Source organism: Podarcis melisellensis, assembly GCF_964234715.1.
Source record: "Podarcis melisellensis genome assembly, chromosome: 4".
Lineage (NCBI taxonomy): Eukaryota > Metazoa > Chordata > Lepidosauria > Squamata > Lacertidae > Podarcis > Podarcis melisellensis.
This window is the reverse complement of record NC_138531.1, coordinates 98,301,520-98,320,577: the sequence shown is the minus strand read 5'-3', so window position 1 is coordinate 98,320,577 and position 19,058 is coordinate 98,301,520. Positions and strand designations below refer to the sequence as shown.

Sequence of the window (19,058 nt, the reverse complement as noted above, 5' to 3'; positions counted from 1 at the left end):
TGTCCCTAAGGCCAGAGGTCTAGCTTATAGGAATGCCCTCCCACCAGATGTCAAAGAGAACAACAACCAGCAGACTTTTAGAAGTCTGTTTAGGGAAGCTTTTAATGTTTAACGGACCACTGTATTTTAATATTTTGTTGGAAGCCACCCAGAGTGGCTGGGGAAACCCAGCCAGATGGGCAGGGTATCAATAATAAATTATTATTAATAATAACATTAATAATAACATTAACATCATTAACATTAACATTAATATTAGATGCATGACAGGTCTATGGCACATGCCACTCTGATCTCCAGCTAGGGATGGGGGCAAAATTGGGTTCGGTTTGCAATAATAATAATTTTATTATTTATATCCCACCCACCTGGCTGGGTTTCCCCAGCCATTTAAATCCAAATTGACCAAATTTGCAGTTTCCAAAACAAGACGAGAACTGAAACACAGCCATCCTTCAGAATGTGCCCCTCTCGCTCTCCAGGCTTCAGCGAAAGCCTGCATTCGCCCCATAGGACACACACACATTTCCCCTTCATTTTTGGAGGGGAAAAAGTGCATCCTATAGGGCGAAAATTACGGTATGTTAGTGAAAGCTATATACAAATAAACATGCTATATCAGGGGAATGGGCTTGCAAAAATGTGTACGTTGGTCAAAGCTGCATACAGAAAAGGACTTGTTAAGGTGAAATTCAAAGAAAAAGGCTGGTTAATTTTTATGATTAGGAAAAGAAGAGTTTGCCAATTGCTGTAGAAATGTAAAGAACCATATTTAAGATTGGAAAAATGAGGAAACTGAGAGATGCAAAATCGGACAGCTCCTTTCATCCCTATCTCCAACAGAGGAGGCATGGGGGTGGAGTGCCTGGTGTAATTTTTAAAATGGCTGTGGGTCATCGCCAGCAGGCCAGATTGGAGCCATCAAGGCCAAGAAACACAGGGTAATGTAGTGTTGTGAGTTTGTGGGGTGCCTGGACTACCCTTCTACTTCCTGGACCCCCCCCTTCCTGAGTGCCAGTCACTGGATTTAGCACATTAAGATTTGGGCGAAACCAGCTTCCCGTGTTCAGGAAATCACCTGGGAAAGGAGCCATTGACTAAGAACAAAGTGGATGTGATGGCGCAGTAATAAAACCATTAAGAAGAAAACGTCTGATGCGGGTGGGACCCCTCCTCCAGCTCTGAGGAAGCCTAAATCTACATCCTTGTGCAAATGAATTGAAACAAAGCATGTTTTCTATCTAAGAGAAGCTTTGTGATTGCCACATTGATCAGTCTGTCAAGCACCCACAAAAGATGTTTTGAGGTTGCTTGTGTTATTATGGTATCGGAAGCCTGCAGCCAATAGAAGGAATGATGTGCTCACCACGATATATTGAGGTGCCGCAAAAGAGAGTTATTCCAGAGCTGGAAAAGAGGTATCCTGACGGTACTGGGGTATTGCAGCAGGATCTAGCCCCCTGTCACACATCGAAAGTGGTGAAAAAATTCACGACAGAGCAGCAAATACTTGATTGGCCAGGGAATTCCCAGGACGTAAATCCCACTGAGAATTTGTGGGCTGTATGCAAAAGTCGCCTGCGTTCTGCAGACTGTACGACTATGGAGAAGCTCATTCAGGGTCTGATTCAAGTGTGGTACAGGGATCTGACAATCAACAGTGACTGTTTGTAACTAGTACAGTAGACTCCATGCCAAAACGTGTTCAAATGCTGCTTAAAAATAGCGGAGGTCATATTGAAATACTTTATTGTCACTTGTACAACTTGTATACAATGAGATTACACGAGCACCCCCAACTCAGCTCTCTTAGTCTTAATTCCCCTCGTTTACTGACGCACACCCACCAAACCCGAAAGTCAGTTGCCCTGTTGTTATCTTTTCATTCAGCAGCCTAACAGCCCAGGATAGAAGCTGTTCTTTACCCTGTTGGTGCGACTAATCAGGCTTCTATATCTTCTGCCCGAGGGCAGGAGATCAAGAAAGTGCCGGCCAGGGTGTGAATCATCCCTGAGAATTTTCCTCACTCTTCTGCTTTTTCATACAGCGGATTCACGGGACAGCCCATAATATCTTCACCACCCTCTGTAGGCACTTCCTATCAGATGATGTCAAAGATGATGTCCGTTACTAATGTACGTATACGTGAGTTTTGTACAATAAGCTACTAAACTCATTGTTTGTTTCAATTAATTTGCACAAGGATGTACCCTAATAGCCGTTGTGCAGGCACAGATGACAGCTGAATCAAAGGGAGTTGCAGGAAGGCAGGAGAACCCAAAAAAACATGCATTTCAGGTGAAGACACCCCCATCCCCATTTTGATGCAAATGCGGAAAATGACCTCTGTGCAAATGCGGAAAATGACCTCTCTGCCTTTCAAGCCACCTGTGTGAACATGCCCGCTGATTCTTCATCGCCCACCCAACAGCCCAATTAAAAATAACATGCCAGTGCTGAAGCCCACAAACTGCCACGCATTCCTTACCCAAGGTCAAGAGATTTTCTGTGGCGTTGATATAGGCAACGCAGTCAAACTGCTCAAAATCTTCCTCTTTTGCCTGTAGAAGTCAAAAGGAAACAAGCTCCATCCACCCAGAAGTAGGGCCAAAATGGTTAGGCTTGCACCCAACTGCAGAGCAAACTGGAATCCTCTGACATTCATAACCATGGACGGACCCCAGACCCTCAACTAAGGCAAAGGTTAAAAAAACAACAACGGTAAAGGACCCCTGGACGGTTAAGGCCAGTCAAAGGCGACTATGGGGTGTGGCACTCATCTCCGCTTTCAGGCCGAAGGAGTCGGCATTTATTCGCCTAAGGCTTTCCAAGTCATGTGGCCAGCATGATTAAATTGCTTCTGAAACAACGGGACACCGTGACAAGTCCCAGAGCGCACGGAAATGCCATTTGCCTTCCCGCCGCAGAGGTACCTATTTATCTACTTGCACTGGCGTGCTTTCGAACTGATCGGTTGGCAGGAGCTGGGACAGAGCAATGGGTGCTTACCCCATCGCACGGATTCAAACTGCTGACTTTCTGATTGGCAAGCCCAAGTCTAAGTAGTTTAGACCACAGTGCCACCCGCATCCCATAGAAGCCCCCCAACTAATGGTTGCATAGCAACGTGACTTTCCAGGCTTGGACCATGGCTATATTCAGCCAGTTAGGTGGGTTGTTGTTCCATCCCATTTTACCATAGCTGCTGCTATCCCAGTACAACGCACACCAGAGTAAATTCACAAGGCAAGCCTCCTACTCACCATGACAAAATTTTGGTTACTGATGTCCACAGAGCACAAATGTGACGGGCTTTTCACATGGTGGAGCTTAATCTGCAAATAATAATAATAGTAATATATTATTTGTACCCAGCCCATCTGACGCTGGCAGCTTTCAACATAATATAAAAACACAACTAAGCATCAAGTGTTAAAAACTTCCTGAAACTTCCTTATTTATGTATGCTACTACAGCAGCAAGTATCTTACTTGCCCAAAAATGGAAAGAAGAAGAAGTCCCAGCAAAGGAAGAATGGATACAAAAATTCAGGGAATATGCAGAAATGGAGAAACTTACTGGGAGAATAAGAAATCAAGATAACAAACTGTTTATAAAAGAATGGAAATGGTTTATTGCATATTTACAAATAAATTGTAAACAGATAAAAACACTGGCAGGATTATTGTAATAACCTGCAGTTTCATAAGGGTATATATTTAAAGAAGATGAACAAATGAGCAAATTAAGACAATTAGGATATGCAGAAGATATTAAAAATAAATGTAAGGAACCGCAGAAAGAGGGGGAAGGAAGTCAAGTTCTGAAATGTCAAAATGATTATAAAATCAGTGAAATGTATAAACTTGAAAAGTATAATTTTTTTTAAAAAAGGAAAAAAAAACTTCCTGATACAACAAGCCAGAGAACAGGTTGTGGACACACACTGCCCAAGGAAGGCAGTGTGGCCTAGTGGCCGGGGTGTTGGACCAGGACTTTGGAGACCAGGGTTCAGTTCCTTGCTCAGCCATGAAATCTCACTGGGCGACCTTGGGCCAGTCACCAGCCACCTCACAGGGTGATGGGGAGAGCCATGAAGCCCACTTTGAGCTCTTGGGAGGAAAGGTGGGATTTAAATGCAGCAATACAGAAAAAAGAAAAATGCAAAATCCTCTACCAAGGAAAGCCAAGCTCTGGGCCTCTTCGAATGATGCTTGAGTTTTTCATGCTCTCAACCACCCCCAAATAGTACAACTAAAATGATCAAAGAGCTGAAGAGCCTAAATAATAATAATAATAATAATAATTTATACTCCGCCCATCTGGCTGGGCTTCCCCAGCCACTCTGCCCGGACACTGAGGTCCAGTGCCGAGGGCTTCTGGCGGTTCCCTCACTGCGAGAAGCCAAGTTACAGGGAACCAGGCAGAGGGCCTTCTCGGTGGTCGCGCCCGCCCTGTGGAACGCCCTCCCACCAGAGGTCAAAAAGAAAAACAGCTACCAAACGTTTAGAAGACATCTGAAGGCAGCCCTGTTTAGGGAAGCTTTTAATGTTGTATTTTAGTGTTTTAATGATGTATTTTAGTGTTTTGTTGGAAACCGCCCAGAGTGGCTGGGGAAACCCAGCCAGATGGGCGGGGGGTATAAATTTTTTTAAAAAATATTATTATTATTATTATTAACGTATTTGTGCGAGGATCGGCACCAGTCTCAAGCTGCATGGTCTCTTCCTTGAAGTCACTCCACACGCACAACAGAAAAACAGCAGTACCCCAATCACACTCACCAGCTGTGCGCCGTCGAGAGTTTTGTTGTCCAGAAGCCTGTAAGCCCCACTCGCCGTCTCTGGTCTTCTCAGCCTAACCTGGGGGGCTTTTGTCCCAAACAGCAACTCGATCTTGGTCTTCTCTGCTGTCCGGCGGGCCACTTGCCAGTGGCCAGCCCCTGAGGAGCCACAACGGAAAACAGCCAGCATCAAATCGGGAGAAAGCGCACTGTGGATTTGCCACATGCGACCTCATTCATTTATTCCTATTCATTTCGTAAAATTTCTACACCGCTCCATGTGAGCTTCGGTATATAAAGAGCTCTGACCTGGTTGCTCCAGCTGCATGGCTTCAATCATCCTCTTTTGTTTCAGACCAAAATGGAGCGTGAAATTTGTGTTTTTCTACACCAATAGTTCAGAAACTTCTACCGTTTGTAACTAAGCAATGTTTTAAACTACGTGTGCACCTTGTCTGACTGCTGCATGCAAAACCACATGAATCTGGCCTTTGAAGAGCTTTGTAAGTAAACCATGACTTACCGAATGTGTGGTCTATCTCGGTGCTGGGGAAGTGGAAAACCTTGGAGCGAGCTTTTAGAATGGGACACTTTAGGACTCACTGGAAGGGCACATTCTAAAGCCTGCATTTCCACGCTTTTCTGTGCTGCGTGTTTTGCAGTGCTAAATCTCTGCTGGGGTTCCCTCCCAAAAGAGTACTTGCCCCAAACTTGGCTTCCAGGTACAGTGGTGCCCCGCAAGACGAACGCCTCCCAAGACGAAAAACCCGCTAGACGAAAGGGTTTTCCGTTTTGGAGGCGCTTCGCAAGACGAATTTCCCTATGGGCTTGCTTCGCAAGAAGAAAGCCCATAGGGAAATCTCCGGGGACCTTTTTTAAATGCTGGCGGTGGGGAGCAAAGCCTTCCCCCCCCCCCGTCACCCTTCAGAAGAGGTCCAGGAAGGCCGGCGGGGGCCAAAAGGCTTTGCTCCCCACCGCCAGCATTTTAAAAGCAGTCCGGTATAGCAAGGAAGCGCTTCCCGCTATCCCGGATGGCTTTTGAAGGCAGGCGGGGGGGGGGGAGCAAAGACTTTTGCCCCCCGCCTGCCTTCAGAAGAGGTCCTGGACCTCTTCTGAAGGCCGGCAGGGGGCAAAAGACTTTGCTCCCCCTGCCTGCCTGCCTTCCCAGGAGAGCGGAGAAACGCAGCACGTTTCTCCACTGTCCCGGACGGCTTTTGAAGGCAGGCGGGGGGGGGGGAGCAAAGACTTTTTAAGTCCTTCGCTGCCGCCCGCCAGCATTTTAAGATCGCCCCGGACAGCCTCCGCTGTCCCGGGGTTTTTTAAAATGCTGGCGGGCGGCAGCGAACCCTTCGCTGCCACCCGCCAGCATTTTAAAATCGCCCCGGGACAGCGGAGGATTCCGCTGTCCCGGGGCGATTTTAAAGCCCCTGGGAAGGCAGGCGGGGGGGAGCAAAGACTTTCGCCCCCGGTGGCCTTCAGAAGAGGTCGGCGGGGGGCGAAAGTCTTTGCTCCCCCCCGCCTGCCTTCAAAAGCCGTCCTCTGCTGTCCCAGGGTTTTTTAAAATGCTGGGGGTGGGAAGAAAAGCCCTTGTCCCCCCCCCCCCAGCCTTCAGAAGAGGTCGGGGGACAGACTGTCCCCGGACCTGGTCTAAAGGCGGTTTCCATAGGAACGCATTGATTGATTTTCAATGCATTCCTATGGGAAACTGTGCTTCGCAAGACGAAAAACTCGCAAGACGAAAAAACTTGCGGAACGAATTAATTTCGTCTTGCGAGGCACCACTGTATCTAAAACAGGAACACTTTGGACCAGCTTAGCCTCGCCTGCTATTGGATTGCCTGCCTGCACCGAATCTGACCACAGATGGCTCTGACCTTGCCTCTTGCCTCACGCTTCTTGTGGTCTGTCCTAGCTTGGACCCTGACCTGGATCAGGCCCTGGATGTTACCCTATTGGTGTTGCATGAGTTGAGTCCTGTGTTTACCCAGAAGCCCAGGGAGAACAGGACATCTGATGCTCTCCCTATTCCTGCCTCTAGCCTCAACCACCACTGGGGTGCAGCACCCAGGTTGCCCTTGAGGTGGGGGAATGTGGCCCTCTTGCTGAAGAAGGCTCCCCACTCCTGCCCTAAGAGGGAGCCCTATTGATCTCCAGGAAATTTATTTCCACGTTATCAACGTCGGGATGAGTTACCTTCCTCGTATCTGGACCGCAAAAGGCTCCGGGCCGGAAAGCAGTTGGTGGGGCAGCAGTTTCCATCATCCAGTTTATACATTCCTTTGGTAGCCATGTTGTCATTCTAGCACCTAAAGGCAGCAGAGAAAGCGATGAAAGATTTCCTAGAACAGCAAGGCTCTTGCGGCTAAATCAATGGTTTTTTTTAGCACCCTAGGAAAACAGAAAGCTTCCTTATACTGAGTCACATCTCTCCTACACCAGCAGATCTCTCCAAGTGTCCCTATTTTCCAGGGACAGTCCCAGATTTACAGAAGCCGTCCCAGTTTCTGATTTGATCCTGGAATGTCCCGCTTTTCCTTGGGATGCCCCTATTTTCATGACAGGCTTGTCCCATTGATTTCAACAGGTCTACTCGAAGCACAATGAATAAGTCTGGATCCAACCCAACATGTATATAGACATGTTGGGTTGGATCCAGGCTCTCTTTTTATTTAGATGTTTGATGATATTTTAAAGCCTGTTTGGATTTTGTAATGGTCATTAGCTACGCAAAAGGATGACTGATGGAGTGATGCTGTTTTCTTTGTTCGGATAATATATATACTGCTTAGCTACAACTGCCCCCAGGGAGTGTTGACAATATTGCTCTGGGTGGGCCAAAGATTAGGCTCGTGTCATGAAGCTGCCTGCATCAGATCACTGGTTGAATGAATCCAGGACTGTCTGCTGTGACAACTTACTGGGGCTGGGCGATACCTGGTTTTCAACATCACAATATATCACGATGACTGAAATAAGGATGGAACTATGTAGAGGCGAACAGTAGTGCTGGGTGATATCTGGTTTTCAGCTTCATGGTATGCAGTGGTACCTTGGGTTGCATACGCTTCAGGTTACAGACTCCGCTAACCCAGAAATATTACCTTGGGTTAAGAACTTTGCTTCAGGGTGAGAACAGAAATCGTGCAGCGGCGGCACAGCGGCAGCAGGAGGCCCCATTAGCTAAAGTGGTGCTTCAGGTTAAGAACAGTTTCAGGTTTAGAACAGACCTCCAGAATGAATTAAGTTCTTAACCTGAGGTACCACTGTATCACCATCTAAACATTGTGATATACTGATGTATCACAGTGTCTGAAATAAGGATGGAGCTGGTTTTCAACTTTGTGATATATCACTAGCTGAACATCGCAATATCCTGATATATCACTGTCTGAAATAAGGATGGAGCTATGTAGAACCATTGGCTGGCTTCACGGTTTTTCCCACATTCCGATTTTTGCATAGCACACATACACGCACATCATTATTTGTGAGATATTCTCAGGTCAAGAATTATGAAACCGACATCACGATGTGGATTTCAAACCGGTTTGGTATGCTATATCGATATACGGACCAGCCCCACTGCCCAAAGCCTTTCCCAGCCCTGATGCCCAGGACCCTTCTTCTAAATGGGAGATACCAGGGATTTGCCGCTAAGCTGCAGACCCTCAAACCCACAAGTGCGAGAAAATGTGCATGGCACTGATTGAATCTTTAGGGGCCTGGCAAAGTGTGCACGTACTCGGGGTCCTCACGTTTGCATCATTCCCTTCTCGGAGAAGTGCAGGGTACAGATGGAGCTGTGCCATTCTTGTTGGGATACTGCCAGGGAGATGGAGGCAATAGGCCTCCACGTCGTCTCCGGACGATCTCCGGTCTCCCGTTGGAACAGCATCAGTCAATTAGCAACACGAGCCTCAGACACATTCCATGACTCGTGCACACCCTTTTCAGCAGTCTCCACAATGGAAGATTCAGACAGGAGAGCATATTTGCAGCTTTATTCAACGTAGATCAGAACAAAGGAAAAACATGACTGCTTGCATCCGTGTCGAGGAAAGAGCCGGAAGAAAAGCTATATACAAAACAGAAGTTCCCAGAGAGAACAGTGCTGAGAGTAAACAGGCATGTGACGCACAACAATCATGCCTGACTCTTTTAAGGAGGAACAGAACTATATCCTAACAATTCTTTGCCAAGGCAGCAAGAAAATGACTTGCTCCAGACCAGCCATGGAACTGCATGTCTGAGCAGGGGTTTGAATCCAGGCCTTCCAAATTCAAGTCCAATGCTCCGTTCCGCTATCCCACACAGGGCCTTGTCTACTGCCGGCCGTTCCAAAAATTGCATTACAATGCAAGAAGAGGCTGCTGGATCAGGCCAATGGCCCACCGAGTGCAACATCCTGTTCTCCCAGTGGCCAGCCAGATACTTACTGGGAAGACCACCAGTAAGGTAAAAAAGGTAAAGGACCCCTGGACGATTAAGTCCAGCCCAAGGCAACTATGGGGTTGCATCGCTCATCTTGCTTCAGGCTGAGGGAGCTGGCATTTGTCCACAGACAGCTTCCCAGGTCATGTGGTCAGCATGACGAAACCGCTTCTGGTGCATAGAGGACCGTGACGAGTGCCAGGGTGCACAGAAATGCCATTTGCCTTCCCGTCACAGTGGTACCTATTTATCTATTTGTACTGGCGTGCTTTCAAACTGCTAGGTTGGCAGAAGCTGGGATAGAGGAACGGGAGCTCACTTGGTTGCGTGGATTCAAACCGCCGACCTTCTGATCAGCAAGCCCAAGAGGCTCGGTGGTTTAGACCATAGCGGGATCAGTAGGAACTGGGTACAATGGACCTCTCCCCACTTGTGATTCCAAGCAACTGGGATTCAACAACATATGGCCTCTGATACTGGAAACAGAACAGTCCTTGTGGCCGGAAGCAGAATATTACACCTCTATTGACCTCTACACAAGCCCCATCATAAGGGCTTGCTACTTCTATATGCTGCTGCTGCTCTAAGTAAACCCGTGTGATGTCTTTGCTGAGCAAAGCAGCCTTGCTTCTGTGACACAACACAAAGGCCCCCTTCCCGCCAGCCCCCTCTGCAGAGGGGCAGAGCCCAGCAAGCACCATGGCATCGCGGCAGTGAGGACGGTCAGCGATGCGGGTGACACATGGGGACGTGAGGGTTAACATCAAGTTGAAGCCATGGTGCAACGTTCCCAGAGAACGCCTACAAGAAAAGACCTTCTCTTCACCGTTGCCTTGCACCAGCAACGGAACGAGAAGGAACCATGGCAGGGGATGTGAGGTATAGCCAGGAACATTGCAAAGTTCAGCCTTGTTTGTTTAGAAGTCACAGGCTGACCCCCAGAAATCACGTCTTGCCTTAATGGTTTGGGTTTTATCAGATTAGCACCCCATCTTTCCCCGAAGGCATGGCGGTGGGGCGCTGAAGGCTCATCCCCTCCCATATGCCCCTGTGTGAGAGCCAGTGTGGTGTAGTGGTTAGAGTGTCAGACTAAGACCTGGGAGACCAGGGTTCGAATCTCCACTTGGCCATGATGCTCGCTGGGTGTGTGACCTTGGGCCAGTCATCGCCTCTCAGCTGAACCTACCTCACAGCGTGTTTTGTGGGGATTAACTGAGGAGGGAGAGAGTCTTGTATGCCATCTAAAGGTCATTAAAGGGGAGGGGAAGGAGGGATATAAATACAATATATAATAAAATATATACGGGGTCCTTAAGGGACGCGGGTGGCGCTGTGGGTTAAACCACAGAGCCTAGGACTTGCCGATCAGAAGGTCGGCGGTTCGAATCCCCGCGACGGGGTGAGCTCCCATTGCTCGGTCCCTGCTCCTGCCAACCTAGCAGTTCGAAAGCATGTCAAAGTGCAAGTAGATAAATAGGTACCGCTCCGGCAGGAAGGTAAACGGCGTTTCCGTGCGCTGCTCTGGTTTGCCAGAAGCAGCTTAGTCATGCTGGCCACATGACCTGGAAGCTGTACGCCGGCTCCCTCGGCCAATAAAGCGAGATGAGTGCCACAACCCCAGAGTTGGCCACGACTGAACCTAATGATCAGGGGTCCCTTTACCTTATACGGGGTTCTTGCCGTGGGATCACATTCATCCAGTGCTTTACCAACTGCACTGGCTCGCGGTGGAGTGCAGGATCTGGTTTAAGGTGCTGGTTTTAATCTTTAAAGCCCTATACGGCCTAGGACCCTCGTACCTACGGGACCGCCTCTCCTGGTATGTCCCGCGGAGGACCTTACGGTCTTCAAACAAAAACATATTGGAGATCTCGGGCCACAGGGAGGTTAGGCTGGCCTCAACCAGGGCCAGGGCTTTTTCGGCTGTGGCCCCGATCTGGTGGAATGCTCTGTCACAAGAGACTAGGGCCCTGCGGGACTTGACATCTTTCCACAGGGCCTGCAAGACAGAGGTGTTCCACCAGACCTTTGGCCAAGGCACAGTCTGACCCCCTCCTTCTGTAAACCTCATAGAACTCTAGCCCAATGGTTGCCATTAATTTGATTCTGAATTGAATTTAGAATGAATTGTGGGACTTCCGGAGGCGGCGCGAACGGCAATGGCTGCCAGCTCCTGAACGGGAGAGGGTAGCTCCGCTGAAACGGGTCGCCCGCTACGGCGAAGCGGGGACCCATCCAGAAAAACCACAGGCAGCAGAAGCCTGTGGTCCTGAGACCCGGCGGGCGCCAAAAGCAGCCCCTAAAACGACGAAGGGACCCCGTAAGGGGCTCCGGACCGCGGAGGGGGTAGCGGCGCTGTGGGTCGTTGCGCGATCAACGGAGCGAAGCCGCGTCGCTGTTGCCGGTGAGCGCTGACCTTTCTTCTTGAAACTGCTAACTTTGGAAAGCAACAACCCGTGAGTAATTTGGACACTATACTTCTAAAGCCTCTAAAAATTGTGAATTTGGCTGAAAGCGGAGTGACGAAAAACAGGAAGTCCGTCTTCCGCTGACACTGAACTTGAAAGTAAAGAGCAGGAGGAGTGGAGACAAAGAGTAATTTTTTGCATTGACTGATCTGGCATCTATTTAAACTGTTGTTTCTGGCTGATTTAAAGACTTTAAGTGGCTGTTTTTTGGACCTTCATTGAGACAAGGGTACCTGTCTTCTGTTGATCTATTGGATTACAAATAAAAGTAAGAAACCCAGGTACTGGAGCTGCCTGAGTAACTGAGCAGTCAGCCTGCAAGCTTTGGATACTTTGAATCTGAACTTTGGAACATACTGAGTTTGAATTTGTTACTTTGAAACACTTGTGGTCTAAGCACTTTTGGAAACAATGTTTGGCTTTAAGTTTTAACTCTGCTAAAACTTATCTTTGTGAAGATCTTTGGAGATCAATTCAGACTTACTAACTTTAATTGGATTGGACTTCCTCCCCAAAGACATTCTAAGCTCCACCTAGAGGATTTTTGGATCTACAGCAGTGACTTTGTTTTACTTTCTCTTTCCCGGCCTCCTGTTTGAGTGTTACCATCTGGGCTCTTATTTTCTCATGGGAACAATTCAGTTTGACCTTGGCTTTTAGATAACTTTGGAATGAGTGGAACAAGAAAAAGGGGAAGAACCAGACAAACAACGTTAACTTTACCGACAGTCTCACAGCGTAGATCATCTGTGCCTGCTTTGCCTACTACTTTGCCTCCTGAGGCAGAAGCGGCCTCCCTGCTACAATCAGGGGAGGGAGAAACTGAGGAATTACAACTGGAAGATATGGCCTCAGGAGCAAGTGGCACTATTTTGGAGAAAATTTTTGAAAAATTGGAGGCTCTGGACAGAAAGGCTGACCAGCAATCAGCTAAAATTGACTTAAACACAGAAAGTTTAAATAGACTAACTGGACAAGTTGCACAGAATGTTCAATCTATTGGAGAATTGAAGGAGGCTGTAGGTGAAAATCGGAAACTGGCGGAAGACACTAGCCAAAGATTGGGACAGCTTGAAAAAGAAGTAAGACCACTCAGCAAACAAGTAGGAGAACACCAGATCTACTTTTCCATGACAGAACTTCGGAACAGGGAGGCCAATTTAAGGATACGCTCAATTCCAGAAGTGGAAGAAGGTAACTTAACTGAGTTCCTTACCAAGGAATTTTCCAAGTTTTGGAACTTAGAAGAAAAAGACTTTAAAATACTATCTGCTTTTAGGCTTGGAAGACTTATAAAGAAGGAGAAGCCCAGAGACTGTTTGATAATATTGAGATCAAAGGAGGAAAGGGACAAGATTCTAGGCCTGCACTACGGAAAGTCACTGGATATTTTGGACAAAAGAATTGAAATTTATAAGGATATTCCTAAACAGCTGTTGGATCTTCGAGCAGACTACTCGGAATTAGTAAAACTGCTAAGGAGCAACTCAATCATCTTCAGGTGGGAGTTTCCCCAAGGTTTGTCGTTTACTTTCAGAGGGAGGAAGATTAAAATTAGAACGCCGGAGGATAGAGACAAGTTTTTGGTGGCACACGGAGAAGATCTTCACAAGGGACTTGGATTACCCCCAGGGCCTGAACCTCCGGGGGTTCCTGCACCCTCGGACCCCCAAAAATCTGACAATAAGGTACCCCCACAGCAAGAATAACCAGATATATTCAGGATGTCTCTGCAACTTTTGAGCTGGAACATAAATGGCTGTAACATTCCAGGAAAAAGGAGAAAAATCTTTCACATTTTAAAAAAGGAACATTTGGACATTATTTGCTTACAGGAAACACATGTGACCAGGCTCCACAGAAAAGTGTTAATAAATAAAAGACTTGGTCAGGAATTTATATCTTCGGATACAGTTAAAAAGAGAGGTGTGGTAATTTATGCAAAAGAGAGCCTTTCACCTAAATTTCTGTTTAAAGATGAGCATGGAAGAATTTTGGCGATAGAAATACAACATCAAGGGGAAAAAATACTAATATTAGGAATTTATGCTCCAAATGAAGGAAAATCGGAATTCTATAAGAAGTTGCATGAGACCATGCTGGACTATCTGGACTACAACAACATCATTATGATGGGAGATATGAATGGAGTTGTATCAACCAATATGGATAAGTCACAGAGCCAAAAAATTTCTAAAGATGGGAGACTACCAAAGACCTTCTTTGAAATGACAGACAATATGGACTGGATTGACATTTGGAGAGTGAGAAACCCCTTGGGAAGGGAAGGAACATTTTTCTCTGAAGCCCAACTGACTTGGACAAGAATCGACCAGATATGGATAACTAGAGGTCTGGCACCCAAGATCAGAAAGGTGGAAATCTGCCCAAAGACATGCTCCGACCATAACGCACTGAGAATGGACATGACATTGATTCCAACCGGTTCCTTCAGATGGAAGATGAATGATGGCCTGTTTAGAGATCAGGAGATCACTAAGAAGGCCCAAAAAGCCCTAAAGGATTATTTTGAGATCAATATGAACACCACAGTGGAAAAAAGAACTATCTGGGACGCAAGTAAGGCCGTGATGAGGGGGTTCCTGATACAACAGAACACAGTAAAGAAAAGGAAACAAAACGAAAGGAAAGATAAAATTTTGGAAAAAATCAAGGAGTTGGAGAAGAAGTTAAGACTTAATCCGAAGTCCCAGCCGATTCTGAGAGAAATCAAACTTTACCAAGCACAATATTGTAAACTGATAAATCAGGAAATAGAATGGAAAATCAAATTAATGAAACAAAAAACTTTTGAGTCGGCTAATAAATGTGGAAAACTGCTAGCTTGGCAGTTGAAGAGGAGACAAAAGTTAAACACAGTGACAAACTTAGAGATTGAAGGAAGATGTATCCAGAACCCCGGAGAGATTAGAAAGTGTTTCCAGAGATATTTCAAAAAATTATACACTCAAGGGCCACAAGATGAAGCAGCGATTAAACAATTTCTAAAGACAAATGGACTGGCAAAGTTGTCAGAAGAAAATAGATCAATTCTGAATGGCAAAATAACACGACAAGAGATTGAGCAGGCCATCCAAAATATGAAACAGGGCAAATCACCAGGACCAGATGGGCTGACCTCCAAGTACTATAAGACATTGAAAGACTATTTGATACAACCACTGATGGAGGTCAGCAATGAAATTGTAGAGGGGAAGAAGGCGCCAGAATCGTGGAAAGAAGCTTTCATCACATTGATACCAAAATCGGAAACTGAAAAGACACAGCTTAAGAACTACCGTCCCATCTCCCTTTTAAATGTGGATTACAAAATATTCGCAGACGTTTTGGCAAGTAGATTCAAGAGGGTTTTAAACAAAGTAATCCATAAAGACCAGGCAGGCTTTCTCCCAGGTAGACATATGTCTGCCAATACAAGGAACATTATAGATATATTGGAGCTTTTACAAACAGACATAAATACTAAAGCTGTTTTAATTTTTATAGATGCGGAGAAGGCCTTTGATAACATATCCTGGAAGTTTATGAAAGGGAATCTAAAAGAAATGGGAGTGGGCCGGGGGTTTGAGAATGGGATTGATGCAATATATTCAGAACAAAAGGCTAAACTGATAGTTAACAATGTGGTTACAGAAGAGTTTAAAATTGAAAAAGGAACACGACAAGGCTGTCCGATTTCCCCGTTACTATTTATCTCGGTCCTGGAGGTGCTCTTGAACACGATTAGAGGGGACAGGTTGGTGGAAGGGATACAGGTCGGAGCGAAACAATACAAACTTAAAGCGTTTGCAGATGACTTAGTTCTGACATTACAGGAGCCAGAATCTAGTACGAAAAGAGTACTACAACTAATCCAGGATTTTGGTCGGGTGGCGGGATTTAAACTAAATAAGCAAAAAACCAAGGTGTTGGGAAAAAACTTGACAGATATTGAGTCGGAACGGTTTCAGAGAGAGACAGAGTTAACTGTGGTTAAGAAAGTTAAATACCTAGGGGTAAACATAACAGCAAAGAATTTGAGTCTGTTTAAAGATAATTATGAAAAATGTTGGTCTGAAATTAAGAGAGACTTGGATAGCTGGTCAAAATTGAAACTTTCATTGTTAGGTCGAATAGCTGCTATTAAGATGAATGTATTACCAAAAATGTTATTTTTGTTTCAGACATTGCAGATTGTAGATAAAACGGAGTGCTTCCGGAAGTGGCAGAAAGATATCTCCAAATTTGTCTGGCAGGGCAAAAAGCCCAGAATTAAGTTTAAGATATTAACGGACGCAAAAGAAAGAGGGGGCTTTGCCCTGCCAGACTTAAAGTTGTACTATGAAGCCGCAGCTTTCTGCTGGCTAAAAGACTGGCTACTTCTGGAGGACACGGATGTGCTGGATTTGGAAGGTTTTAACAATGCATTTGGATGGCATGCATATTTATGGTATGACAAGGTTAAGATCAACAAGGTCTTTAAGAACCATATTGTCAGAAAAGCAATATTTAATGTCTGGACAAGATACAAAGACTTATTAGAAAACAAAACACCGAGGTGGCTGTCACCTTTGGAGGCCAAGGCCCGAAAAAGACCCAATATGGAGGCCAATTGGCCAAAATATTGGGAAATACTAGAAAGGGATGGAGACAATTGGAAACTGCAGAGTTTAGAGAAAATGAAAGATAAAGTGCGAGACTGGTTACACTATGCTCAGATTAAGGAAGTGTTTAAGATTGATAAAAAGTTAGGATTCCAGGTGGAGAAATCGAAACTGGAGACAGAACTGCTAGAACCTAAGACCAAGGTACTTTCAAAAATGTATAACTTGCTGCTGAAATGGAACACACAAGACGAATTGGTTAAATCGGCTATGATAAAGTGGGCCCAGGATATTGGGCACAACATTATGTTTGAGGACTGGGAAAGGTTATGGACTATCGGGCTGAACTTCACAGCATGTAATGCTCTGAAGGAAAATGTAATGAAAATGATATATAGATGGTACATGACCCCAGTGAAATTGGCTAAAATATACCATTCGTCTGATAACAAATGTTGGAAATGTAAGGAAAATGAAGGAACATTCTTTCACCTCTGGTGGACCTGCCCTAAAGTGAAGGCCTTTTGGGAAATGATATATAATGAGTTAAAAAAGGTATTTAAGTATACCTTCACCAAGAAACCAGAGGCCTTCCTTCTGGGCATGGTCGGCCAGAACGTGTTAAAGAAGGATAGAACATTTTTTATGTACGCTACAACGGCGGCAAGGATACTTATTGCTAAGAGCTGGAAAACCCAAGATCTACCAACACTGGAAGAATGGCAGATGCAGCTGATGGACTATATGCAACTGGCTGAGATGACTGGCAGAATCCGCGACCTGGGAGAGGAGAGGGTTGAAGAAGACTGGAAGAAATTTAAGATTTATTTACAAAAGTACTGTAATTTGGTTGAATCCTAACAAGGAAGCCAGAGCAGAAATAACTGTCTACCATTAAATTATAATTTTTTATTTGAGTTTAACCTAAATATTGCACTTAAGAGTATAAACAAGATGATAATTTGCTTGGAAAATTCGTTTTTAATGATGAGAGTGGAAGCGGGAGACGTGAGGGAGTCCGCAATAGAATGAAAAGATGTTATGAAACCTATTTTGTTTGTTAAATATGTATCTGTAAAAAATCTTAATAAAAATTTTTATAAAAAAAAAAAAATGAATTTAGAATGAATTGATTTTAGGATGTATTTCAGTTAATTGACTGGGATTTTATGTAAATTGTGCTATTTTTGCTGTTGTTAGCCGCTCTGAGCCCGGCTTTGTCTGGGGAGGGCGTGATATAAATAAATTATTATTATTATTATTATTATTATTATTATGGCAGGGACAGGCAGAGGATTGTTCCAGATTTCATACCTTAAGAAATGCTGTAGGAATCTTCACATAAAATCCCGTTCCTTAAACTTCACACCACAGCTTTAGTGTTGGAAACAGAGTTCAGGAGCTGGAGGCTGCACAGACAGGAGCAGAGCTGATTCTTGATAACTGGGGTCAAAGCAGGCCAGGATCAGTGTTTCTGCAGGACACGCTGCGACTTCCTCCCGTTGCAAATCAATGGTTGCCATTCATTCCTTGAAAGAAAAGCAATGGTCTGCTCTCGGATACAGCATTATGTCCTCCACGCTGGGTCCTTAAATGCAGGGCTTTATTTTTTAGCATATAATGGGGGGCAGGAAGAGGAAGGGCCGTAGCTCAGAGGCCCAGCAACTGCTTTGCCTGCAGAAATCTATCCACAGTGGCATCTGCTTCCTATGTATGTTTTGTCAAGATTAGGGCTCTGTTTATTTACTTACTTATTGCATTTACATCCCACATTTTTCTCCAAGGAGAAAATGCTTCTCCCACTCATCATATAATTCCCAAAACAACCCTTCAAGGATGGGTAGGCTGAGAGGCAGTGAGCTTTGTGGCCATGTAGGGCTTTGAACCCCCCTTTCCCAGGTCATAGTATGACACTCTAGCCACTACACCACACTGCCTCAAGAATGGGATACTTGAACACTTTGCCTCTGCACCCCCCCTCCAGTCCTGATTACAGTGGACACTTGGATTGCGAACGTGATCCATGCGGGAAGCAGGTTTGCAACCCGCAGCGCCGTGTCTGTGCACACTTGGGTCGCAATTGGCGCTTCTGCACATTGCAAAGTGTGATTTAGCACTTCTGCGCATGCGCAAAAATCCGGAAGTAACCTGTTCCGGTACTTCCGGGTTTGGCGCAGTGTGCAACCCGAAATTGTGCAACCCAAAGCGTCTGTAACCCGAGATAAAAAAAAGCTAAAGGTACCCCTGCCCGTTCGGGCCAGTCTTGCCAGACTCTAGGGTTATGTGCTCATCTCACTCTATAGGCCGGGAGCCAGCGCTGTCCGCATACACTTCCGGGTCACGTGGCCAGCGTGACAAGCTGCATCTGGCGAGCCAGCGCAGCACATGGTACGCTGCTTACCTTCCCGCTGGTAAGCGGTCCCTATTTATCTACTTGCACCCGGGGGTGTTTTCGAACTGCTAGATTGGCAGGCGCTGGGACCGAACGACGGGAGTGTACCTCGCCGCGGGGATTCGAACCGCCAACCATGCGATCGGCAAGTCCTAGGCGCTGAGGTTTTACCCACAGCGCCACCTGAGATATGACTGTATTATTATTTTTTGAGGAGGGGCAACACGTCAGCAACCTGCACAGGGAAAATGCAGCCTCTCCCATTTGCTTCAGTTGCAATCAGCCAGGCACCCCTCCCTCCTTCCTTCTCACTCTCTCTCACACAATCATAGGATCGTAGTTGGAAGGGACCTTGAGGGTCATCTGGTCCAACCCCCTTG

At 45.9% G+C, this 19,058-nt stretch overlaps 1 protein-coding gene and 1 long non-coding RNA gene across 3 annotated transcripts in view; both read right to left on the bottom strand.

Moving 5' to 3' along the window:
* The window catches only part of XRRA1 (X-ray radiation resistance associated 1), a 42,254-nt gene extending 24,439 nt beyond the window's left edge, over nucleotides 1-17,815 (bottom strand). The window contains exons 1-5 of the mRNA XM_081909586.1: nucleotides 17,601-17,815; nucleotides 6,977-7,089; nucleotides 4,785-4,942; nucleotides 3,264-3,335; nucleotides 2,489-2,561 (exon numbers count right to left, since the gene is read on the bottom strand). Of these exons, the coding sequence (XP_081765712.1) occupies nucleotides 2,489-2,561; nucleotides 3,264-3,335; nucleotides 4,785-4,942; nucleotides 6,977-7,073 (400 nt within the window). The 5' untranslated portion in view covers nucleotides 7,074-7,089; nucleotides 17,601-17,815. The remainder of the gene's footprint in view (nucleotides 1-2,488; nucleotides 2,562-3,263; nucleotides 3,336-4,784; nucleotides 4,943-6,976; nucleotides 7,090-17,600) is intronic.
* The window catches only part of LOC309369379, a 161,346-nt gene that overhangs the window by 65,087 nt on the left and 77,201 nt on the right, over nucleotides 1-19,058 (bottom strand). The window lies entirely within an intron of this gene.